This window comes from Galeopterus variegatus, unplaced genomic scaffold, assembly GCF_000696425.1.
Source record: "Galeopterus variegatus unplaced genomic scaffold, G_variegatus-3.0.2 Scaffold2089, whole genome shotgun sequence".
NCBI classification, from domain to species: Eukaryota; Metazoa; Chordata; class Mammalia; order Dermoptera; family Cynocephalidae; genus Galeopterus; species Galeopterus variegatus.
Genome location: NW_007728200.1, coordinates 124,561 through 145,099, shown reverse-complemented (window position 1 = coordinate 145,099; position 20,539 = coordinate 124,561). Strand labels below are relative to the sequence as shown.

The 20,539-nt window shown below is 47.9% G+C and overlaps 1 protein-coding gene across 1 annotated transcript in view; it reads left to right on the top strand.

Moving 5' to 3' along the window:
• Positions 1-20,539, top strand: part of EPAS1 (endothelial PAS domain protein 1) — an 88,283-nt gene that overhangs the window by 65,098 nt on the left and 2,646 nt on the right. Inside the window, exons 7-16 of the mRNA XM_008580429.1 lie at positions 4,593-4,699; positions 10,220-10,367; positions 11,086-11,300; positions 12,422-12,615; positions 13,100-13,210; positions 14,874-15,349; positions 15,814-15,925; positions 16,130-16,244; positions 16,516-16,689; positions 18,537-20,347. Coding sequence (XP_008578651.1) covers positions 4,593-4,699; positions 10,220-10,367; positions 11,086-11,300; positions 12,422-12,615; positions 13,100-13,210; positions 14,874-15,349; positions 15,814-15,925; positions 16,130-16,244; positions 16,516-16,689; positions 18,537-18,688 — 1,804 coding nt within the window. The 3' untranslated portion in view covers positions 18,689-20,347. The remainder of the gene's footprint in view (positions 1-4,592; positions 4,700-10,219; positions 10,368-11,085; positions 11,301-12,421; positions 12,616-13,099; positions 13,211-14,873; positions 15,350-15,813; positions 15,926-16,129; positions 16,245-16,515; positions 16,690-18,536; positions 20,348-20,539) is intronic.

The following is a 20,539-nucleotide window of genomic DNA, read 5'->3' as shown; positions in this document are numbered from 1 at the left end:
CATTGGATTAAGGCAACATAGGACTTAATTTATTAAACTTTAACTCCTTATGTTATTAAGACGCCTGCATTCCAAATTCTATGGGTAAAATTTATGATGAATTTTTTCGTACAAAGAAATTGCGAATAGTAAAGACAGTAAAAGTGAGGGAAAAATTGAGGATAATAAAGAAAATATCAATAAAGACAATTATAAAGAGCCACGAGTTGTACCCCCGACACACTATCTCCCTATGTATAAATTCACCCCCCAGGTACCCCATAACACACCACAGACAGGATGGAAATTTATTTTCCATTAACCACAGAGATGTTCAGATAGATTTTATATAACCAAGTAATATTTGAGGAAAACACAAGGCTTAAGTACTGTTGTTTAAAGCAAAAATATTCTGGATAAAAATATATTAAAACTGCATTGAAATCTGGGTTAGTGAATAGTCTAGGCATTAAGGACATGCAGCATCAAAGTTTATAAGCTCATGTGGAAATCAAATGAGGTGAATCCAGGTTGCCAGAGGGTGGAAGGAAAGAGAACAGATTTTCATATAAGTATTTATTAGCAAATACCTTCTTTGGAAAACAAATAGGTGGTTACAATGTACTTAAAGCTTTTATCCTCTTAAACAGTTTAAATACTCTCTAGCCATCTCGTTTGCATGATTAATTCACTTAGCAAATCCTTTACCTGTGTAGGGAGCAGGGGTGAAAACTGCAGCCAGACGTTGCCTGTCTCCAGGCAGGGGCATCTAGAGTCAGGAAGCTTGGCCGCCAGGTGGTGACACACTGGTAGGTGAGGAGCTCTCTCAGGCCTGCGGGGGATTTCTCCTGCCTCCTGAAGTGACAGCACTGAGTCTGTGGCCACGAGAATAATTTTCTTCCTAACGTTCAGCTGCAGATAGTCCATTCTGAACAGAGCTTCTGAACATTTTTAAGTAGAAAGAGCAAGTGGAAGGCAGTGGAAAACTGATTTTACATTTTGCAGGCATATTTCACTCTGAATTCCAAAGCCCAAAGTATGCCCGCTCACTTACTTGGGGTAATACTAACTTCAGAACTGAACAACGTTTTTTCTCTGCATTTTCTATTTGCCTTTCTCCTCTGCCTCTTGTGCTTGTTCCTGCCTGTCTTGTCAACATCTCTCTCTGCACTTCATCCTTGGATGACTTCTTTTTCCACTTAATTATTAGAGAGTATCCCCCATTCTTCTCATTTTGGAAATCTGATAAGTCCTTTTATAAATCTCTCTTCTCTTAAAGTGGAACGGCACTGCTGAGTTGACTTTTAAATTTATGGGCGATCCCCAAACTGATTTTTTTCCCCTAGTGAGTCAGGAGCTCTTAATTAGAAAGAAAAAAATAGTTCCCCTGCCCCTGATGGAGAGAACAGATGAAACTGTGTTATCATAGCCCGGCGCTGGAGGCTGGTCTGGAGCCGGGGAAATGAGCAGTGACTGCAGTAGCCGACCCTATAAACAAGCTCGGTTCATTAGCCTCCCTGCTGGCGTCTACGTGCCTGCACAAGGGGCGAATGACCATCAGCTTTAAGTTGGGGTTTCCTGGCTTTGTGAAGTTTGACATCTCAAATGTTCTTCAATTGTGTTTGGAGTATGTGTATTTCCCAGCTTTTATAGTAGTCTGTTTAAAGGAATGAAGAGACATTAAATATTTATTTTAGTTGACAAGATAAATGCAAGCTGCACTGGGAAGATATCTGGCAATTCTGAAATCTAGGTTTGTTTGTCCACTTCCAAAACATGCCCATTGTGTGCCTTTGAATGGATGATACATTAATTAGATTTTAAAAGACCATTTTATTATGAGGCTGATTATAGTAAATATTTCCTCTGAACATTTTAATTTAAAGATTCTAATCTTGAAAAGAAATGTAATTCCTTCAGGGGTAGAATCATATCTTTCTCAGAATGCCCACAGACTCATTTTTGAGGGTCTCTAGAAAATTCTAGGCCTGCCCAGAAACAGAAGCAGCTTATCTGGCAAATCAGGGAGCCTGTAAATGGCCAGCCCATTGTCAGCAGGGCTCACCCGTGCAGTTCTGATTCCCAGGCTAAGCTTGAAACACATTTGACCCAACAGAAAAGCTAGTTGGTTATAGGGCCCCACTGTTCTGTCTCCTTCTGCTCCCCGAATCTCCATCTTATCTAAGGTGCCGTGGGGTGTCAGCTCCACAGTCAGGCTGCCGGGGAATATGTTCATTGAGTTCAGAGACCTCTCTACTTGGGGCCAAGTGAGGGGACAACTAGTCCTGCTCTGAGACCAGCTAGCTGGTGCAAGTGAGCTGCTGGAATCTTGCTGGAGAAACCAATCCCCATTGGGCTGAATCAGCTGAGACCTAAGCCTCTCAGCCCTGTGGAGCTGCCCCTTGCTTGAAAAAGGCTTTAACCCCTCCGAATCTCACCCAGGCAGAGAACTTGCCTCTTTTCCTCCTCCCTCAAAATCAGACACCCTACACAATGAATAAAGGAAGGGCTGCATATTATAAGGGGTTCCACTGCAGGCTGTGTGTGTGTGTGTGTGTGTGCGCGCGCGCGCACACACACATGCATGCATATGCATGCGTGTATGCAAACCAGTGTTCATTGAGACAGATAATCATGTTCTAGGAAGAAAAGGAGATCATTAGCGCCCAGGTTCCTTAGCAGTGCTGGAATAGACAGAGCTCTAGTTGTACCTTAGGTCTAAAGAGAAATCCATCTACCAGTCAGCTGCTCAGGTATTTACTAAGCACTCATTGCAAGGGAAGCAAAAGGAAAAAGTAGTCCCTGAGCTCAGGTGTTGATGGCCTAGGATATGAAAAGATGATGCATAATTCTCTGTGACGTTGTACACACCCCGTAGGACTTCAGAAGGAGAGATTAGTGAGGACTGGAAGGATGGGAGAGGGCTCTATGGAGAAGGTGAGGCCTTGGCGTGGCCCTGCAAAAGTCGGGGCTTGGAGAAGAGAAGGCATAAAGGTTCTGCAGCAGGAATGAGTTTGCCAGGTATGGAGAACTGTGAGCAGAGGGATCTGCCAGGGCAGAGAGAACACAACATGCAAATTGCCTGGAAGATGGAGACTAGATTCTGGGGGGACTTGGAACTTAGGCAGAGTTTACTCTTGATGTGGTTGGTGATATGGCAAGCTGTAGATGCTTAAACAGGAAGTGACAGGATGGAAATAGTATTTTAGGACAACTTAGTGTGACAGACATATGCGAGTTAACCTGCTTGGAGGGGGATGAAGAGTAGAGATGAGAAGCCAAGGAGCCATGCCTCTGCCTCCTGCTTCTGCTTTCTTCTCCATGTTGTTAATCCCCAAAATGGATGAATGACAGGCCCATCTCCAGAAGTCATGCGTTCTAAAATAGTAGAAGCAGTTCTGTAGTAGTGAGGATACATCATCACTTCTAACTCGTGATGGGCCAAGTAAACACGACAGTGAATCCATGAGAAAAATGTGTGAGATAACAAAGATTCTGTGAAATATTTAGGTATGACATGGTAAAGCAGCCAACCTAGTTGTTCTTGGGCAGGGTTTTGTTTATTTTAATAATTTCAGCAAAGGGTCCTAAGAGCTTTAAGTGATTCTTCATGGTCCTCCACATTTGCCTTTTCTCTCATTTTCCTATCAAAACCAGACATCTTACAGAATGAAGAAAGGGACATTTGGGACAGCCAGCCTCTGTCATTTCAAAGCTGCCTGTTTTTCTGACAGTGTAATAAGGGGGCAGAATTCTATGACTGTGATTTAATATTTCCTCCACTCAACACCTCTCACCCTCCCTCCTTTCCTTGAAATAGGGAAGGACAAGTAGAAGCAGCTGTGGGAGGCACACTTGATGTCCAAGGGTACCTGAGGCCACAGGCAGGACCTGGGAGAAGCATCCAGAGGCGTGCGGGTTGAAGCACAGACAGGGCTCTCCTGCCCAGGCTCTTCCCCACTCTGCAGCTAACACAGAGACAAAGGCGGCTCCGTGCCATTTCCCCACTTCAGGCCCATAATTTGTACTTTTCAGCTGGCCAGTTGGCTCAGTTAATAGGGCATGGTGCTAACAACACCAAGGTCAAGAGTTTGGATCCCGATACAGGCCAGCCACACACACACAAATCACTTTCCATTTGTATCGCCTTCTACTCTGATAAGCTCAGTCTAGTAATCAGGAGGCCCCAATTTTCATTCTTGTTCTATCCCTGGACACTTGTGTTGACATCAAGCAAATTGTCTGACCTCTCTGATCTCTGCTCCCTCGTCTGCAAAAACTGGGGGTGGGGTGTGTGAGCCCCTTCCAGTGATTCTTGGGGAACAGGCATGTGTATGTAGTGGGGATGGTGGAGAGAGAATAGGTGCTTTGCTTCCTCCCAGACACTACTTCAGGAGGCAGGAACAGCGGGGGTTTGGGTAGATCCACAAGTGCAGGTTGAGCACCATGTTTTTTCGCATGGATAAATGGCATGACCAGAAAGTGTGGATTGTGTTCATCTGAATGTGTGCATTTGATTTGTCTTCTGGGTTTAGCTCCTTCAGCCCCAGCCCATACACTATGCCAAGTTCATATGGTCTTTCTTCTCCACGTGCTTTTTTTTTAAAATTTAGAATCACAGAACTGATTGGTTACCACCCTGAAGAGCTGCTTGGCCGCTCAGCCTATGAGTTCTACCACGCACTGGACTCTGAGAACATGACCAAAAGTCACCAGAACCGTAAGTTCCAGGAGTGCCCCATGTGACTTCCTTATGCCCGTGGAATCTGGCCTTGGGTGGGGTGTGATTGGTGAGACAGAAAACCAGGTCGCTCCCTTCACAGAGCCACCATATTGTGTGGCAGACAAGACTGATGTCCTCAAGATGTTTAGAGAACCAAGGCTGCCACCAGCCTATATTACACCTTCATGCACATTAGTAAAACAACCCATGCCAAGGCACACAGCCTGGAGAGTGGAGGATAAGTTGAACCTCAGTCCCCACATACCACCTCCGCTAAGCACCTTCATGCAGTCAACAGTCTGCATAACCCTCCAGAACAGACCCAGAGAGAGTAATACAAGACGATATGTAATCAACGTGGGTCTGTACTATAGAGGCAAGCACATTCATTCATAGAAGAGGAGGGCTGGGGGAGTTAAGGAAATGCCCCTTGAGTTGGACCTTGAAGGATGGGAGAGGATGAGGCTAAACAGAGGGAAGGTAGTATGGGACCATCTTCATACCTGTGTTGAGGTAGGCATGGTTCTGTAAGAGCTGGATCAGGAGAACTTTAGAGGAGGCTATGCAGGCAACTCAGCAGTGGCATATGGAAACTGCTTGCAGCTTGAAAGAAACTTAAGTTATGCAAGGATTCTAAAACAGGGCTGTACAATAGAACTTCCTGGGATGGAAATGTTCTACATCTGCATAGTCCACATGTGATCTATGCAGTACTTAAAATATGGCTAGTGCAACTGAGGAACTGAATTTTTTAAAACTTAATTTTAATTAATTTAAACTTAAATAGCCACATTTGGCTTGTAGCTACCATATTGGACCAGAGTAGTTCTAGAGTGTTCACTTGGCCATGTTCCCAATTCAGACTTCCCATTTGCAGGTGATCCAGGACAGTTTCCTTGAATCAATACAACTGATCAACCTGCAAGTACTCTGGGCCTGTTACCCTACACTTGGCCCACTGGGGACAACAGAAATTGGTAGAGTTGATCCCTGCCCCAAGGAATCTTATTTCTGAGGAAAAATGGGGATTGTGGGCTCCTTGGGAGCAAGGTGGCTCGTGTCTTTAACCTCAGTGTCTAGCATAATGTCTGGGATAGTACAAAATAAGTGCCCTCGGTCATGCAGACAGAGGTGCTGAGAGGATTGTAGGATTAAAAATGGGTAAAGTAAGTCTGAGAAGATTCCCCGTGGCCTTGCTGGCTATGTGTTCATTGTTCCTAAATCCTCCATCTATCCCAAGGTTAGGACAGCTGAAGTTCAGAGCAGCTAACAGACTGGCACCTGCACAAGCTGTAGTCAAGCACAGTTAACACTCTCTTAAGGACTGAAATCTTCTCTTTCTAACTGGTTCCTCTGCTTTGTCCTCATGGCTTTTGGGTTTGATCTGACAGTACAGGAGGGCCCATTATAATGTCACACAGAAGTTTCTAACTGTGCTCTCTGGCAGAAGACAAACAAAACGAGCTAGATTCAGCCCCATTCAAGGACCCAAGGATGGGGAGGGAGGTGGAGGTACTCTTGTGTACCCATGAACACGACCCAGCCGCAGCCTGCCCCAGCTCTGAAATTACAAGATTTGGTTCCAGCCTTACCTTTGGGATTCCTCATGCTTTCCTGGTCTGTGAGGGGTTCCTACGCCCAAGGGCAGGTTGACAGGGTCATCAGGCATAGGGACTCAGAAGCCCGAGCTCAGGCCCAGCAGACCCACTGATTCCCCAGGATCTGGCTTTCTGGGTTTAGAGGTAAAATTAGGCGAAAGTCCAGCCTTCCATCTAAGCCAAAGTTTGAAGCCATAGCAGGGGACAAACATACAAAGTTTCTGGGAATTCTTGGAGGACAGCATTATATTTTATTTTTGGGGGGTGGGAAAGCAAAGGAGCTAGTCAAAGGGAACAAAAATGATGACTTCTCAATTATGACTTCTTATTAGGCATATAAAAAAGATTTTTCCCCCTCCTCCTTCTTAAAACACCTTTGATCATTAAAAAAGGCTGGGATAAAAGTTTTCTGCTGACTCCAGGGAAAATATGGCACTTCTTACTGAATCCACATATTTAAGCATTAGACACACTTAAATGTAATTCATAGCCCAAATTAAAATCCAGGCTCTCTTCTTCCCCTGACAGAACTGAGTAAAACTGCCCTGAGCCCAGAGTACTGTTCCCCAGCCAGCAAGCCCACATCCAGCAAAGAGAAGTCTGCATGGGTTGGAAATTGGGTTAATGTCACTTATGATAGGAGCATCTCTCTCTCTCTCTCTCTCTCTCTCTCTCTCTGTCTTTGGGCTTGTGCAAATAAAGTCACACTACAGACTCACACTCATGCTGTGGAATAACTGGAGGCTTAGGTTTGAGGCTGGTCTAGGTTTATACTCTGGGGTCCCAAATTTATACACATGTATGCGTCTTAGCCTGTAAAGGTTTACCCTTGAAATGACTGGTGTAACTCAGTCCTCAATCAGATTTAGATCATTGAAAGCCATCATTTCCAAATGGATTAATAATTTATTCATTGTTACTCTCAGAGGATGGGAGTTGGGGGGGGGGGGGGTCCATTTCTCTTTGTTGTATGAGGATATTATGTGCTCTTAGGAAAACTAGATTAAAGGCCATAAAAAGCCTATCTGCCAAGTAGCAGGCCCCTCACCGAGGCTGGCATTAACAAGCAGATGATTAGAAAGCTGGCGTTAATTACATTGTACTGACAGAGCAGGCCCTCGCCTGCAGTTGCTAGAAATGCAGTTAAAACCTTTGCTCACTGCACTGCTTAATCAAAAAGAATAATAGACCTAAATTTGGTTTGCATTAAGAACCGTCTAAATAAGTTAACTCCAGGCACTTGAAATTGTGCAAGAATCATTTTACTGTAGCAGGGAGCCTCGATGGTACAGATAAGGGAGGGCAGAAAAGACAAAAGTTATTTTTTGGGACAAGGAGTCCATGATGGTTTAGAACAGTGTCAACAGCAAATTTAGTCTTCCCTATGATGTGTGGTTCAAGGTCGTATATAAGAAAACATTGTGCTAGGAGCCACAAGACCTGTTGTCTAGCCCAGACTCTTGCTACTGTCCTGTGTCATATTAAGCAAGTCACAACCCCTCCAACCTTAGTTTCCTCATGTTAAAAGAAGATGATATCTATCCTCCCTACAGCACAGGATTTTGTTAAAAAGATTAGACTAGGATGATACAACCACTTTGGAAAATAATTTGGCAGTTTCTTTATAAAGTAAACATATACTTAGCATATAATCCAGCAATTGCACTCCTAGCTACACCCACTAGAAATGAAAATCTATGTCCATACAAAGATTTATACACAAATGTTTATAGAAACTTTATTCATAATAACCCAAAACTGAAAACAATTCAAACATCCATCAACATGTGAATGGATATACTAATTATACCATAATATAGCCATGCCATGAAATACTATTCAGTGATGAAAAGGAAGGAACCCCAAATACCTGCAACAACACGATAAATCTCAAAACATGCTGACTATAAAGAAGCCAGACACAAAAGATGCATACTCTTGTGTAATTCTATACATATGAAAAGCTAGAAAAAATCATTTCGATATATAGTGATAAAAAACAGCTCAGTCAGTGGTTGCCTGGAACCTGAGGGTTGACTGCCAAGAGGCATAAGGAATTTTGGGGGGTAACAGAAGAGTTCTATACTTTTACTATGGTGATAATTACATAAGTTATGTGATTTGTCAAAACTCATTGAACCATGTGCTTAAAATGAGTGCATTTTCATTGAAGGTACATTAAACCTCAATAAAGTTGGTTTTTAAAAATGAAAAACAAAAAAACGTTTAGACTAAGAGTCTTTAATTTGGACTATAATCTTGTCTCCTGTTTCCAATGAGGGGGCCTTTCAGCAATTCACTTAGTCTTTCTAAGCCTCAGTTTTTCAGATGTAAAGTGGGAATAATGATAGATATGTCATGGTGTTGCTCATTAAACGAGGTGACAATGACACTAATTTTATTGAGTGCTTATGTGCCAGGCACTATTCTCATTGCTTGGCAGAAGTGAATTCATCTTATGAGACAGTTTTGGACATTGCAAAGCAGAATACAAATGTAAGTTACAGTAATTCCTGCACCTTGCAAGTCCTTGTTAAATTTTTGAAGAGGGTAAAATGTGCCAAGCAAAAGATAAGTGTAAAGGATTACAAGCACGATTAGTACGAACCAAGCTGCATTTCTCAACCACACAGAGCTAGTGAGTGGGGAGGTGGCCCACGAGCCTACCAGGAGAACTGGGCAGACTCTGTTTTACAGAGAACCTGGATATTCCCTCAGGAGGTCCCTCATGGAATTATCTACAAACTTCCGATACAACATTCGTCAGTGACATTCAGTCAACATTTGTGTACCGATAAGCCAGGCAGGAATATTTGATCCTCAGTACAAACAGCAGGGGTATACTGGGTAGCTAATAATGGCAATTATTATCATTACTGCTGTTGTTATCAACACCCCGTTTTGCAGAGGAGGAAACCAGAAACAAGAAGGATTGTTTCTTTCCCAAAGTCCCCAAGGTAGCAAGATTTCCTGATCCTTCCACCACGCCTTTTCCCAATTTTCTGTGTCTCACAGGGACTTCTAAGCTGGAGTTCTGAAGAATTAATTCCCAAGGAATGAAAAAAAATGGGCAGTTCAGAAAACTATCAGAAATTATACCACTAGTAGACTTTAAGGGAATTTATTGATTCCTTTTTAATGGGAGCAGATGGAACATTCTGGACTGTGGAAGAGGACAGTCTGGGGTGTGGGATCCCTTCCCCAATGTTTTTAGACAGTAACAACACATTTTAAATGAACATTTAGAATGATCTGGAAGGGGAAAAGTCATAGGCAGCCTCACTGGGCAGGTGGGAGAAGGGCTCTAAAGGACTCATCACGGCGTATGAAGAGACTGTGTGCAGCTGCTGGGACCTCAGCCCTTTCTTGGCCCCAGTGGATGGGTTGAGGTGGGGTTGCCGCTGTCTTTGCTGTAAGTCACAAGCCTTCTACGGGCCCAAAGGTGGCAGGCCTGACAGATGACCTGGAAAAATTGAGGGTATCATTTTTTAAAAAAACCGTTTTTAGTCGCAAGCAGGGTCTTGGTGGCAGGTGTGCTGTGGAGGGCTGCCCTGAGGTCAGGCTTTCTCCCAAGCTGCCCTGCTGCCTTGCCGCCCTGCCGCCTGGAGTGTTTGGCAGGAGAGCTTTCCTTATCCAATGCTGAGGGGCTTCCTCTCATTGAACTCCGTGGGGAAAGTAGGGCAGGTTCTGCTCTTGTTCCCGCTTACAGCAGAGCTGGTCTGTGAGCCCGACTTGGCAGGGGGCTGGTAAGGGACCACTGCAAAGCCACATAGTGAGTCACTCCCTCGCTGGAGCCTTGGGGAAGTCACTTAACCTTCTCTTTGCCCCCTTCTCCTGTATTAAAAACGAAGAGTTGGCTGAGATGGTCTCCAAGGTCTTCTGCAGCTCATTTTCCCTGGTCCTGTTTTTCCTCCGCTAGTGTGCACCAAGGGCCAGGTGGTGAGTGGCCAGTACCGGATGCTCGCCAAGCATGGGGGCTACGTGTGGCTGGAGACACAGGGCACTGTCATCTACAACCCTCGCAACCTGCAGCCCCAGTGCATCATGTGTGTCAACTACGTCCTGAGGTGAGCGTGTGAGGGCTGCTGGGCTCAGGGACTGGGCATGTGGGCTGCCAGCACAACAGGCCCAATGCATGCTGGGCCTCTGGGTACCCTACACACATGCCTGGGAGTTCTCGGCAGTGCTGATCCTTATGATTGGGAGAGCTTCCCATGGATGTCGTGGGGACAGCGGGATACCCTCTTGTTTATCATTCATGCCATGCCTCTGACCCAGGCAGGGAGCACACTGTAGTCAAATGATAAATATTTTCTGAATGGGGAAAAAGGGAAGAGAACTGCTTGTGCTTTCTGGGAAAAGCAGCTGCAACACCTTGTCTCTGTAGCATCTGGGAAGGAAGCTAGAGGAAGTCACTGCAAGGGTGGGAAAAAACCCAAAGCATTCAGGCCTGGTGTACACCACCCAGATGAAGCACAGTAACAAAACAGCATTCAAAACATATATGAGGCTACTTCAAAAAGTTCATGGAAAGACTCATATTACCTTTTGATTCATTCTTTTCTACAAAACTTTTGAAGTACCCTTGATGTTCAGAAGATAGTCTCCTTGTCACCCCCTCCATGGCTCATGCTCTTCCATTGGGTGCTTCTTTACAAAATGCAGTGTCCTACCCATTGTCCTTTTGTCTGAGAGGCTTAGTGGTCAGGGTTTCTGTGTGTCTTTGGGAGCAAAAGGTTTTGCAAGGCAATGTGGAAGGTCTGAACGGCTCTCCTGTCCCATTAGTGAGATTGAGAAGAACGATGTGGTATTCTCCATGGACCAGACTGAATCCCTGTTCAAGCCCCACCTAATGGCCATGAATAGCATCTTTGACAACAGCAGCCCAGTGGCAGTGTGTGAGAAGAGCAACTTCCTGTTCACCAAGCTAAAGGAGGAGCCCGAGGAGCTGGCCCAGCTGGCCCCCACCCCAGGAGATGCCATCATTTCTCTGGATTTCGGTGGGTGCTTCTTAGCTGAGCTGAGCCCACAAGACCCCCTTGGGGCTGGGGGAAGTTCTTACCCTAACAGCCCCCCTGGCCCCCACCGGGTACAGGAGCGACCCCTGCCCCTTCTCCAAGTCTTGCTCATCACCTATTCATGATATGTTGTGCTCTGCTGGGCACAAAACAGCACATATACCTGCCACTGAGTAAGACCCTGCCATATGTGACCTCATGATGCACTGAGTGAGGTGGGGTTATGAAAGGACGCCCTCCTGAGGAGTTGATTTGCCACCACAGGCGGTGGGAGCCTGAGACAAGGGGAGGGGGGAGGTAAGACGAGACTTCTGCTCTGAGTCCACTCGGAGGTAGTCGCAGAGAGGGCAGATCCCAACCCAGGTCTCAAAGTGCAGCTTGCTCCTTTAGGCGGAGGGCTAAGTTGGAATAATGTAGGGAGGGATAATTCCATAAACATGGATGGAGAACAGATTCAGGCCCAGGATTAAGTCCTCAAATGCATGACTTCATTCAATGTTGGCCTGCGCTCTAGGGATGCAAGTGGCCCTTGGCAGAGTTTTCAGCCCTTCCCCCTACTCCATTCTGGAAACATCCCTGAGGTGCACCAGGGAATGCCCCTGCTCCCCAGTGTGAAACCCACCACTACCCTTCCCCGGCCTTGCCATGCCTGCTGGAGAGTAGCTACGGCTGTAGCGCTCACCCTGGGCTGTCTCGGCCCCTCCTGGTTGTGTTCTTGAGAGCTGTGTGAAGACCACAGCTTCAGAGAATGGTGAGGGGCAACAGGCCCTGGGACCAGACGTCCTGCAGCCTTCTTATTTAGTGATAGTGCTGAGGCAGACAGCCCAGTGCTCCTCTCATAACTTCTTCGTCTATGTTCTGGATTGTTCTTCAGGGAAGAGTGGCTCCTAATACATTTAGTCTCTGAAAATTAAATGCTCCAGGAGAATGTTCTTTTTAAAGGGAGTCACAGCCCCAGTCAAAGGCCCATTTGTCCTAGCAAAGCCCTGGGGTGCTGAGGGCCTAGCCCCAGACATTCTTGCAAGACCCTTTAGGACCTTCTGTGCCACATTTGGATTTCCTCTGCCCTGGGGTGCTCACCAGCCAGGCCCTTGTCTCCATAGGGAGCCAGAACTTCGAGGAGTCCTCAGCCTATGGCAAGGCCATCCTGCCCCCGAGCCAGCCCTGGGCTGCAGAGCTGAGGGGCCACGGCACCCAGAGCGAGGTCGGAAGCCTGCCTGCCTTCTCCGTGCCCCAAGGAACCGCACCGGGGAGCACCACCCCCAGTGCCACCAGCAGCAGCAGCAGCTGCTCCACGGTGAGCACCCCCACTACTTTGGGTGAGGGTGTGGGGGGTAGGGGGGATCCTATTCTGGCTGCTGCCAGATGGCTGAGGGGACAGTTGAGACAGAAGTACTGCCCTCTTTTTCCAGTTATCACAGAGCCCCCTAGGGTACCTGTGACACTTACATGCCAGGTATTAGAGCTGTTTGCATGCTTAGTGTCCACTCCCCTCCCCCATCGAAATGATAAGCTCCTTTGAGAACCATGAGCCTCTAGCCCAGCCCCTGTGCAGGGCAGTCTCCATCCTGCCTGGGGCATAGAGATGCAGTTTGCCGAGCCCTGCCAGCCATAGCCTTTACCCTGTTTGCTCCTCAAAGTAGTAGCCCCTCCACAAATACTTTTTTGGTGGAATGCAATTGAATCTGTGGGTCCAAGAATGTATTTCTCCTTCCACATTGGACTTCTGGGGAGACTGGTGCCATATCATTGACTTGGTCCCTCTCCCTCCTGGCCCCCAGCCCAGCAGCCCTGGAGACTATTACACATCTATGGATGATAACCTGAAGATTGAAGTGATTGAGAAGCTTTTTGCCATGGATACAGAGGCAAAGGACCGGTGCAGCACCCAAGTAAGTGGCCGTGGAGAAGGTCAGGGTGGCGTGCCATGCCTGCTGTCTGGTGGAAGCTTACGTCCATTCTGCAGCCATCTCCCTTTACTGCAAAGACGAGTGGAGATGTTTGGCCAGGGCCCTTAAGGGGTGAAGGTACAGGGAAATGGAGCCTGTGGTCGGCCCCATCTCCTACTTCTGCCCTCTGTCAAATCCAGCTCTTCCATTTTTAACTCTCAATTTATTTATCTACTCTCTTGGATAACCTTCTTAGTACACATGAAAACCAAAACTACAACCAAACCTTTCTTTAAGGAGGGCCTGTATTTGAAAAGCATATCCAGATTTATAGAACATTTATAAACATAGAGGACAAATACTTCTTTCACGAACATACTTATTCCATAAGGCCAAATGTTCTTGCAAAACCTATGTTAACAAGGATAAGGTGGGTGGATGGGTACGTTTCACAAAACCCCTGGGAAAATCACTGATTCCCCCATTTGTCTTAGTCTGGGATGTTCCTCCAGATTTCCACCTTGCTCCTCAGCTCATGTCTTGGTCCTGCCTGGCACAAGTTCTAGCTATTCTGCAAAATTTCCCCTATTTCGGCCCTCTGTCTCCCCTTCTCTCCTTGGAACTCATGGAGGATTTATCACTTAGGACGTAGTTACAGGCATCTGCTCTTTAGACATTTCACGTAGTTGTAATCATTAATAAGCTGTGCCCCCCCCCCCCCCCCCGGAACTCATGGACCATTTATCACTTAGGATGTAGTTACAGGCATCTGCTCTTTAGACATTTCACGTAGTTGTAATCATTAAAAAGCTGTGCCCCCCCCCCCCCCCCCGGAACTCATGGACCATTTATCACTTAGGATGTAGTTACAGGCATCTGCTCTTTAGACATTTCACGTAGTTGTAATCATTAAAAAGCTGTGCCCCCCCCCCCCCCCCCGGAACTCATGGACCATTTATCACTTAGGATGTAGTTACAGGCATCTGCTCTTTAGACATTTCACGTAGTTGTAATCATTAAAAAGCTGTGCCCCCCCCCCCCCCCCAGCGAGGGTATCAGTCTCTGAAGGTAGAAACCGCTTTTCTCCGTCTGCCTGTGAGTATTCCTTACAGCGGCCCTCATGATCTCGGAGGAACTGCTGATGGGAGCAAATGGTCTGCTCCCTCTCAGGCCTGGCTGTTACTCTGCGAGAGTCCACAGATAGACCCTGGGCACTCACAACATGCTAAGGCCTGTGCCAGGGCATACAAGGGAGGCGAAGAAAGCTGACCTTTGCTCCCCGGGAGCCATGGTGTGCACCACAGACCTAAGTGTTATAGGATGACAGGGAAAGGGGCAGTCCCCCCAGGCTGGAGTAGGCAGGGGTGGCTTGCCCAGCTGCGAGAGAGAAGGCAGGGTTTGCACAGGTGGAATGGAACGAGGAGAGCATTTCAAGTGGGGAGATGACACCCATGTGGCGCATGGAGATCTGTGGCGCAGGGTGAAGAGGGGGTAAACACATGAGAAGGCTAGTGGCACATGATACAGAACACCTTGCACACTAGATGGTCAAGTCCAAATTTTCCTGGAAACTGAAGGGAACCAATGGAGGTGTCTGAGCTGGAGGGGTGTTCCTGAGGCTCCACCAATCACTCAGCCTCTTTGCCTTTGCTGTGTCCCCCCTCAGACGGATTTCAACGAGCTGGACTTGGAGACGCTGGCACCCTACATCCCCATGGATGGGGAAGACTTCCAGCTAAGCCCCATCTGCCCAGAGGAGCGGCTCTTGCCAGAGAACCCGCCGGCCACACCACAGCACTGCTTCAGTACCATGACGAACATCTTCCAGCCCCTGGCCCCTGTGGCCTCTCACAGCCCCTTCCTCCTGGACAAGTACCAGCAGCAGCTGGGAAGCAAGAAGACAGAGCCCGAGCACCGGCCCATGTCCTCCATTTTCTTTGATGCTGGGAGCAAGGTGTCTCTGCCACCATGCTGTGGCCAAGCCAGCACCCCTCTTTCTTCTTTGGGTGGCAGATCCAACACACAGTGGCCTCCAGATCCACCATTACATTTCAGACTCACCAAGTGGTCTGCTGGGGACCAGCACACGGAGCCGTTGGGGTCCCCTGTCACCTCTCCCCGTGTCTCCATGTTCAAGACCAGGTAAGTGGCAGAGACACTTAGCTGTCTCAGCAGGGACTGGCTGAGCAGGGTGGGGACAGAGAGGCACCCACTGATGGGACATCTGGAGCCCTATCATCTCATCCCACTCCACAGCCATCTGATGGGCCCATGTGGCCCTTCTCTGAGCTCTGAGAGCTCAGTCTTGGGGGGAATCACCTTTAGATATGTGAAGCCTAGAGCAGGACAAGTTTTTATCAGGGCTGCAGAAGATCAAGAGGAGACTGAGGACAGGCAAAGGGAGAGAAGTGGCTCGTTGGGAGCCTTGAACCCTGCCATCTCCCTTTGGACTGCCCCTTAGAATGCTTTTCTTATCCAGAGTTCATGTGAGCCACAGAACATATCTGAGTGACTGTTTTCTCAGCCTTAAGTATGGGGTCTGGGTGGGCCTCTGAGGCGGCGTGGGCTCCAGACTCCCTCACAGCCCACTTTCTTGGGCTTGGCAGGTCTGTGCAGGGCTTCGGGCCACAGGGCCCAGATGTGACCAGCCCAGCTGCAGCGGCCCTCTCCCACAAGCTGAAGCGACAGCTGGAGTATGAGGAGCAAGCCTTCCAAGATGTAAGTGGGGTGAGCCATCCCCAATAGCACCACAGGGGCCCTCCACAGTCCTCGGGGCAGGCTGGGTGGGAGGACCTCAGTGTGGCCCCTCAGAGTGAGCACCAGCCGCACTCCGGCACAGCTGCCCCGAGCCTACCACACCCACCCTCGCCTCCACCTGGGTACCTGGCCCTCTCCCCTCTACATCTGCCTTTCCCACACCAGGGGGATCCGCCAGGGGGCAGCGCTTCACACGTGATGTGGAAACGGATGAAGAGCCTTGGGGCGGGGAGCTGCCCTTCCATGTCCATCAGGCCACTGAGTGCAACTGTCCCCAATGGTGAGCAGTAGCCACAGGTCAGGGGTTCCTGAGGATTCTGGTGGAAGGACTGGGGCCTCTGGGGCCCATCCTCACTCACCACAAGCCTGACCTACCTCTGAGCCTGGTTAGAATGGTGTCCTCTGCCCCACCTTCCACGCCCCCCTTACCCCTTCCCACTCTGGCTTGGATGATGTGGTCAGAAGTCTCTGGGCTCTGAAGCCCCAGGGGCTGGCAGTGCTTCTAGGGGCTTCATGGTCTCTCCCCTCACTCTCTGGCTTTGATATTTCAGATAAGTTCACCCAAAACCCAATGAGGGGCCTGGGCCAGCCCCTGAGGCACCTACCACCACCACAGCCACCATCTGCTGTGTGCTCCAGGGAGACTGCCACGAGTGGGTTCCCCCCACAGTGCTACGCCCCCCAATTCCAGGACTGCAGACTGCCGTTAGCTCCCAAGGGGTCAGGTGAGTGTGCTCAGGCACTGGCACCCCCATCCCAGGGTGTGGTATGTGTGGGAGGCCAGCATCTTCACACACATTTTCCAAGTTCAACACTTGGAAAAGCATCGGAGCCTTTAAACAACTGCCGTTGTTGAGTCCCTGCTCTCCCCGGGTGCCGTGCTACTATGTATGGTATGGAGGAGTCCTCCGCTGGCCGTGGTGCTGGATTCCCTAGGGCCAAGCCCACCTCTCCTTTCTTCCAGGGCCTGCACAGTGCCTGGTGCATGGTGGTGCTTGGCAATGACTTAAAGAAAGAGCCCTTTCCCTGAGCTTAGGTCCCCTGGATTTGAGCCTCTTCTCCATAAGTTCCTCTGACACATCAGCAACCAGGCCCCCTTGAGGGGAGGGGGGTTGTGAATCTGAGACACAGCTAAAAAAAAAAAAACCCAGAAAACACAAGCTCAGACTAGGCAAACTGAAGGAGAAAATGCAGACCACAGAGGGCTGCACTCCAGCTCAGCTGTCCTGGAACACTGCAGTGTTCTGCAGACTGAAGGCTGTTGACTCCCAGGGGTCCTTTCAGAAGAAAGACGGCAGTCAGGTCAGGGAGGGGGGCAGGAGAAGAGAAGGTGAATGAGGTGGAGGGGGCCCAGGGAACAGACATCACAAGGGAGCGGGTCTTGTCTCCATGGAGAGACAGCTACCTCGTGTCTTTCACTCAGTTTTTCATGTTCCTGTATTGCCTACAGTCCCCTTGCCATAGAGGGAGAATCACCTGAGTGCAGGCAGGAGCTGATGATGGTTCCTGGGAGGGTTCGCTGCAGCCCCCGATCCTGCCTTCTGCCCTGGGCCACCTTAGTCTGTTACCGTCTTGCAAAGCACAGATGTCTTCACAAAAGTTTTCTATTTAGCACGGACATATTTTGAAGAAACATACCAGACCCCATCCCAAAAGAAGGCACTTTCCTCAGCAATAGAGTTTGGGACAATTATAGTTCCGTGCTTCAGAGTCCAGGCAGTGGAGCCACAGCCAGCCTTGGGCTTCCATCCGGCTCTGCTACAGACCAGCCAGATGACAAACACATCAGTATGGTCAAGGAGAGATCTGCACGTCAGTGCTGAGTTTGGTGACTGTGTGCATTTCTGTGTAGTAAAAGGTAGCCAGCATTATTAGTCCTGTTGTGAACCCTACACATTTCCTTGAATGTTGAAATCAAGGGAAAATCACATTCTTTTCAACTAAGGTCATCTCTGACCATGAATTAAAAAGCGGGGGTGGGGATTAGCAAGGGCCAGTGTCTGTTGATACTGTTGTCAAGTGGGGGAGGCAGGCGTGGACCCTAGGAAGGGTCTGGGTTAGGAGGTTCCAGATGTCAGGGGATGAGGCTGTGAGCCACGTGTGGATGTGTGTAGTGTGCATGCATGTGTGTGTGTCTATACAGGCACCCCTCGGTTCTGAATTCCCTCTCTGCTCAGCCTTTCCTCCTTGCTGCCAGTGCATGATGGGGATGTGGCCGGCCACCCCAGGCCTTGCCCATGCTCTTGATGAAGGCTTCATGAGGGTTCCTACCACCCCACCTTGCACCTTCCTCCTCCTTGGGTCTCAGCACCCCACTGGTAGCTGGATCTAGAGGCAGACATGTCCTCTGCAGGGTCCATGTGTCCTCCAAGTATGGAGTAGGTCATAGGAAAGCTGACACTGAAGGAGCAGAATGAAATTGGGGGTGCCCTGCTCATACCCCACCCCATCACGAAAACGGGAAATGCCTCTTTCTGCATGTGCCTTTCTTGTCCCTGCTAGCCTCTTATGGAACACTTTTCCAAATGTTTGATCTAGGCCTTCTAACATATGGTACCAAACACTCTTTCAGGCAGAGCAAGCCGGCTGCTCGGGCCCTCGTTTGAGCCCTACCTGCTGCCTGAACTGACCAGATATGACTGTGAGGTGAACGTGCCCGTGCTGGGAAACTCCACGCTCCTGCAAGGAGGGGACCTCCTCAGAGCCCTGGACCAGGCCACCTGAGTCAGGGCAGCACCCACTGACACCATCTCACCAGCTTCACTTTCCATGTCTGTTTTTGCATCTAGGTATTTCTAACACCAGCACACTTTTTACAAGATGTACTTACCTGGCAGACTTGCCCGGGTCACCAAGCAGTGGCCTTTTCTGAGATGCTCAGTTCATTCATATTTTTTAAATACATGATTGTTTTACTTGCTGTGTTTTGCTCTGTCAATGAAAATGTTAAGTTTTATAAGATTTTTTTCTCCCTACTTTGTTACTACTTCTAATTTATATTACCATAGGTTTCTCTCTCGCGCGCACACACAATATCCACACTAACAAGTTTGGTGTATGTTTGTTCTGTAGGGAAAGCTTTGGCTTCATTTAACTAAAAAGAGTTTTTGTTATTGTTGTTGCCAAAGAAAAACAAAAATGATTTTGCTTTCTAAGCTTGACTTGTGGCTTTTCCTCCTCAAAGCCCTTCTCCTTTCTTTTTTAAAACTAATCACTGCATTGTAAATTTTAGTCTTTTTTTTTTTTAAGCCAACTCTTTACTCTAATTTTGATAATGACTTTAGGAGAAAAAAAATGTGAAGAGTGAACTCCAGTGTATGTGGTTATCTGTGAAAGTTGCACAGTGTGGCTTTTCCTAAACTGTTTGGTGTTTTCCCCCCCCATTTGGTGGACTTTTTTATTATTATTATTATTCAAAAACATAACTGAGTTTTTTAAACAGAAAATTTATATCTGGGTTAAGTGTTTATCATATATATGGGTACTTTGTAATATCTAAAACCTTAGAAATGGAAATGGAATCCTGCTCACTAAATCACTTTAAGATCTTTTTTAAGCTGTTATTTTTTTCTTGGTATTGCTGACACTGCAGATTGTACAGTACTCCCACGGGCGTGTACTAACACTGCTAAAGCTCTCTCTGGTGGCTTTTTGCTTTTGTGATATGCTGTAAGTGTGACAAACAATCCAAGAGGTGGAATCATTAAGTGGGAGCATCGCAAGCTATCTTCTCATGTTCTCTCTGTGTCATGTGTGTATTATTGCTGCCAAGAGGGATTGATGGCACGTCGGGGGGGTGGGCTGGGGAGAATGCTATAGGAGGGGAAGTGCTTTAGCTTTTCTTAAGATTTTGTTGCTAGCCTTCAAGCGCACTGAGCTGTGTGACTCTGATGGTCTTTCACGTGGCACATTTGGGTATTTCCAGAACTACCATGAAATGGTTTAGGTGGGAATTCATGAAAGAAAGTAAGGACAAAGAAACGGTGCTCAGGACCTTACAGACGTGGAGGTAGAGCTGAGAGAGGGTGCACCAAGGGAGGGCAGCTGGTTCCTGACCAGCCCCAGCCCAGCATCCCTCCCTCAGCCTGTGGTCAGATCCCCCTGCAAGGACACAGTGCAGCGCCCCCTGCTGGTGAGCAGCAGGCAGACCTCCAGGGACGGCCCCTCTCCTCAGGCCCTCGCTGGGGTCTCTCTGTCACATGAAGTGACGGGTATAGGTAGGAAGCACTGAAAATAGAGTGTTCCCAGAGCACTTTGTAACTCACTGGGTAAGAGGGACAACACCTTTTGGTTTTTCCATACCAATCACATGGAACTTTTCTGTCATGGGTACAATGAAGTTTCTAAAAACACACACACAGAGCACATCAGGCCAAGAATTTGGTAAGCCCTGATGGACTTATTGCCAAAAACAAAAATTAACTTTCAAAAGAAATCTAAGTTATATGAAAAAAATTACATAGTCACGGTGTTGCCTAAATCCTATTTCAGCGGCACATGGTTGCCCGACACACGGTGGCAGAGCCTGAAGGGTTACTGACATGTAAATGCTGATATTTGATCTCCTGTGTGTGT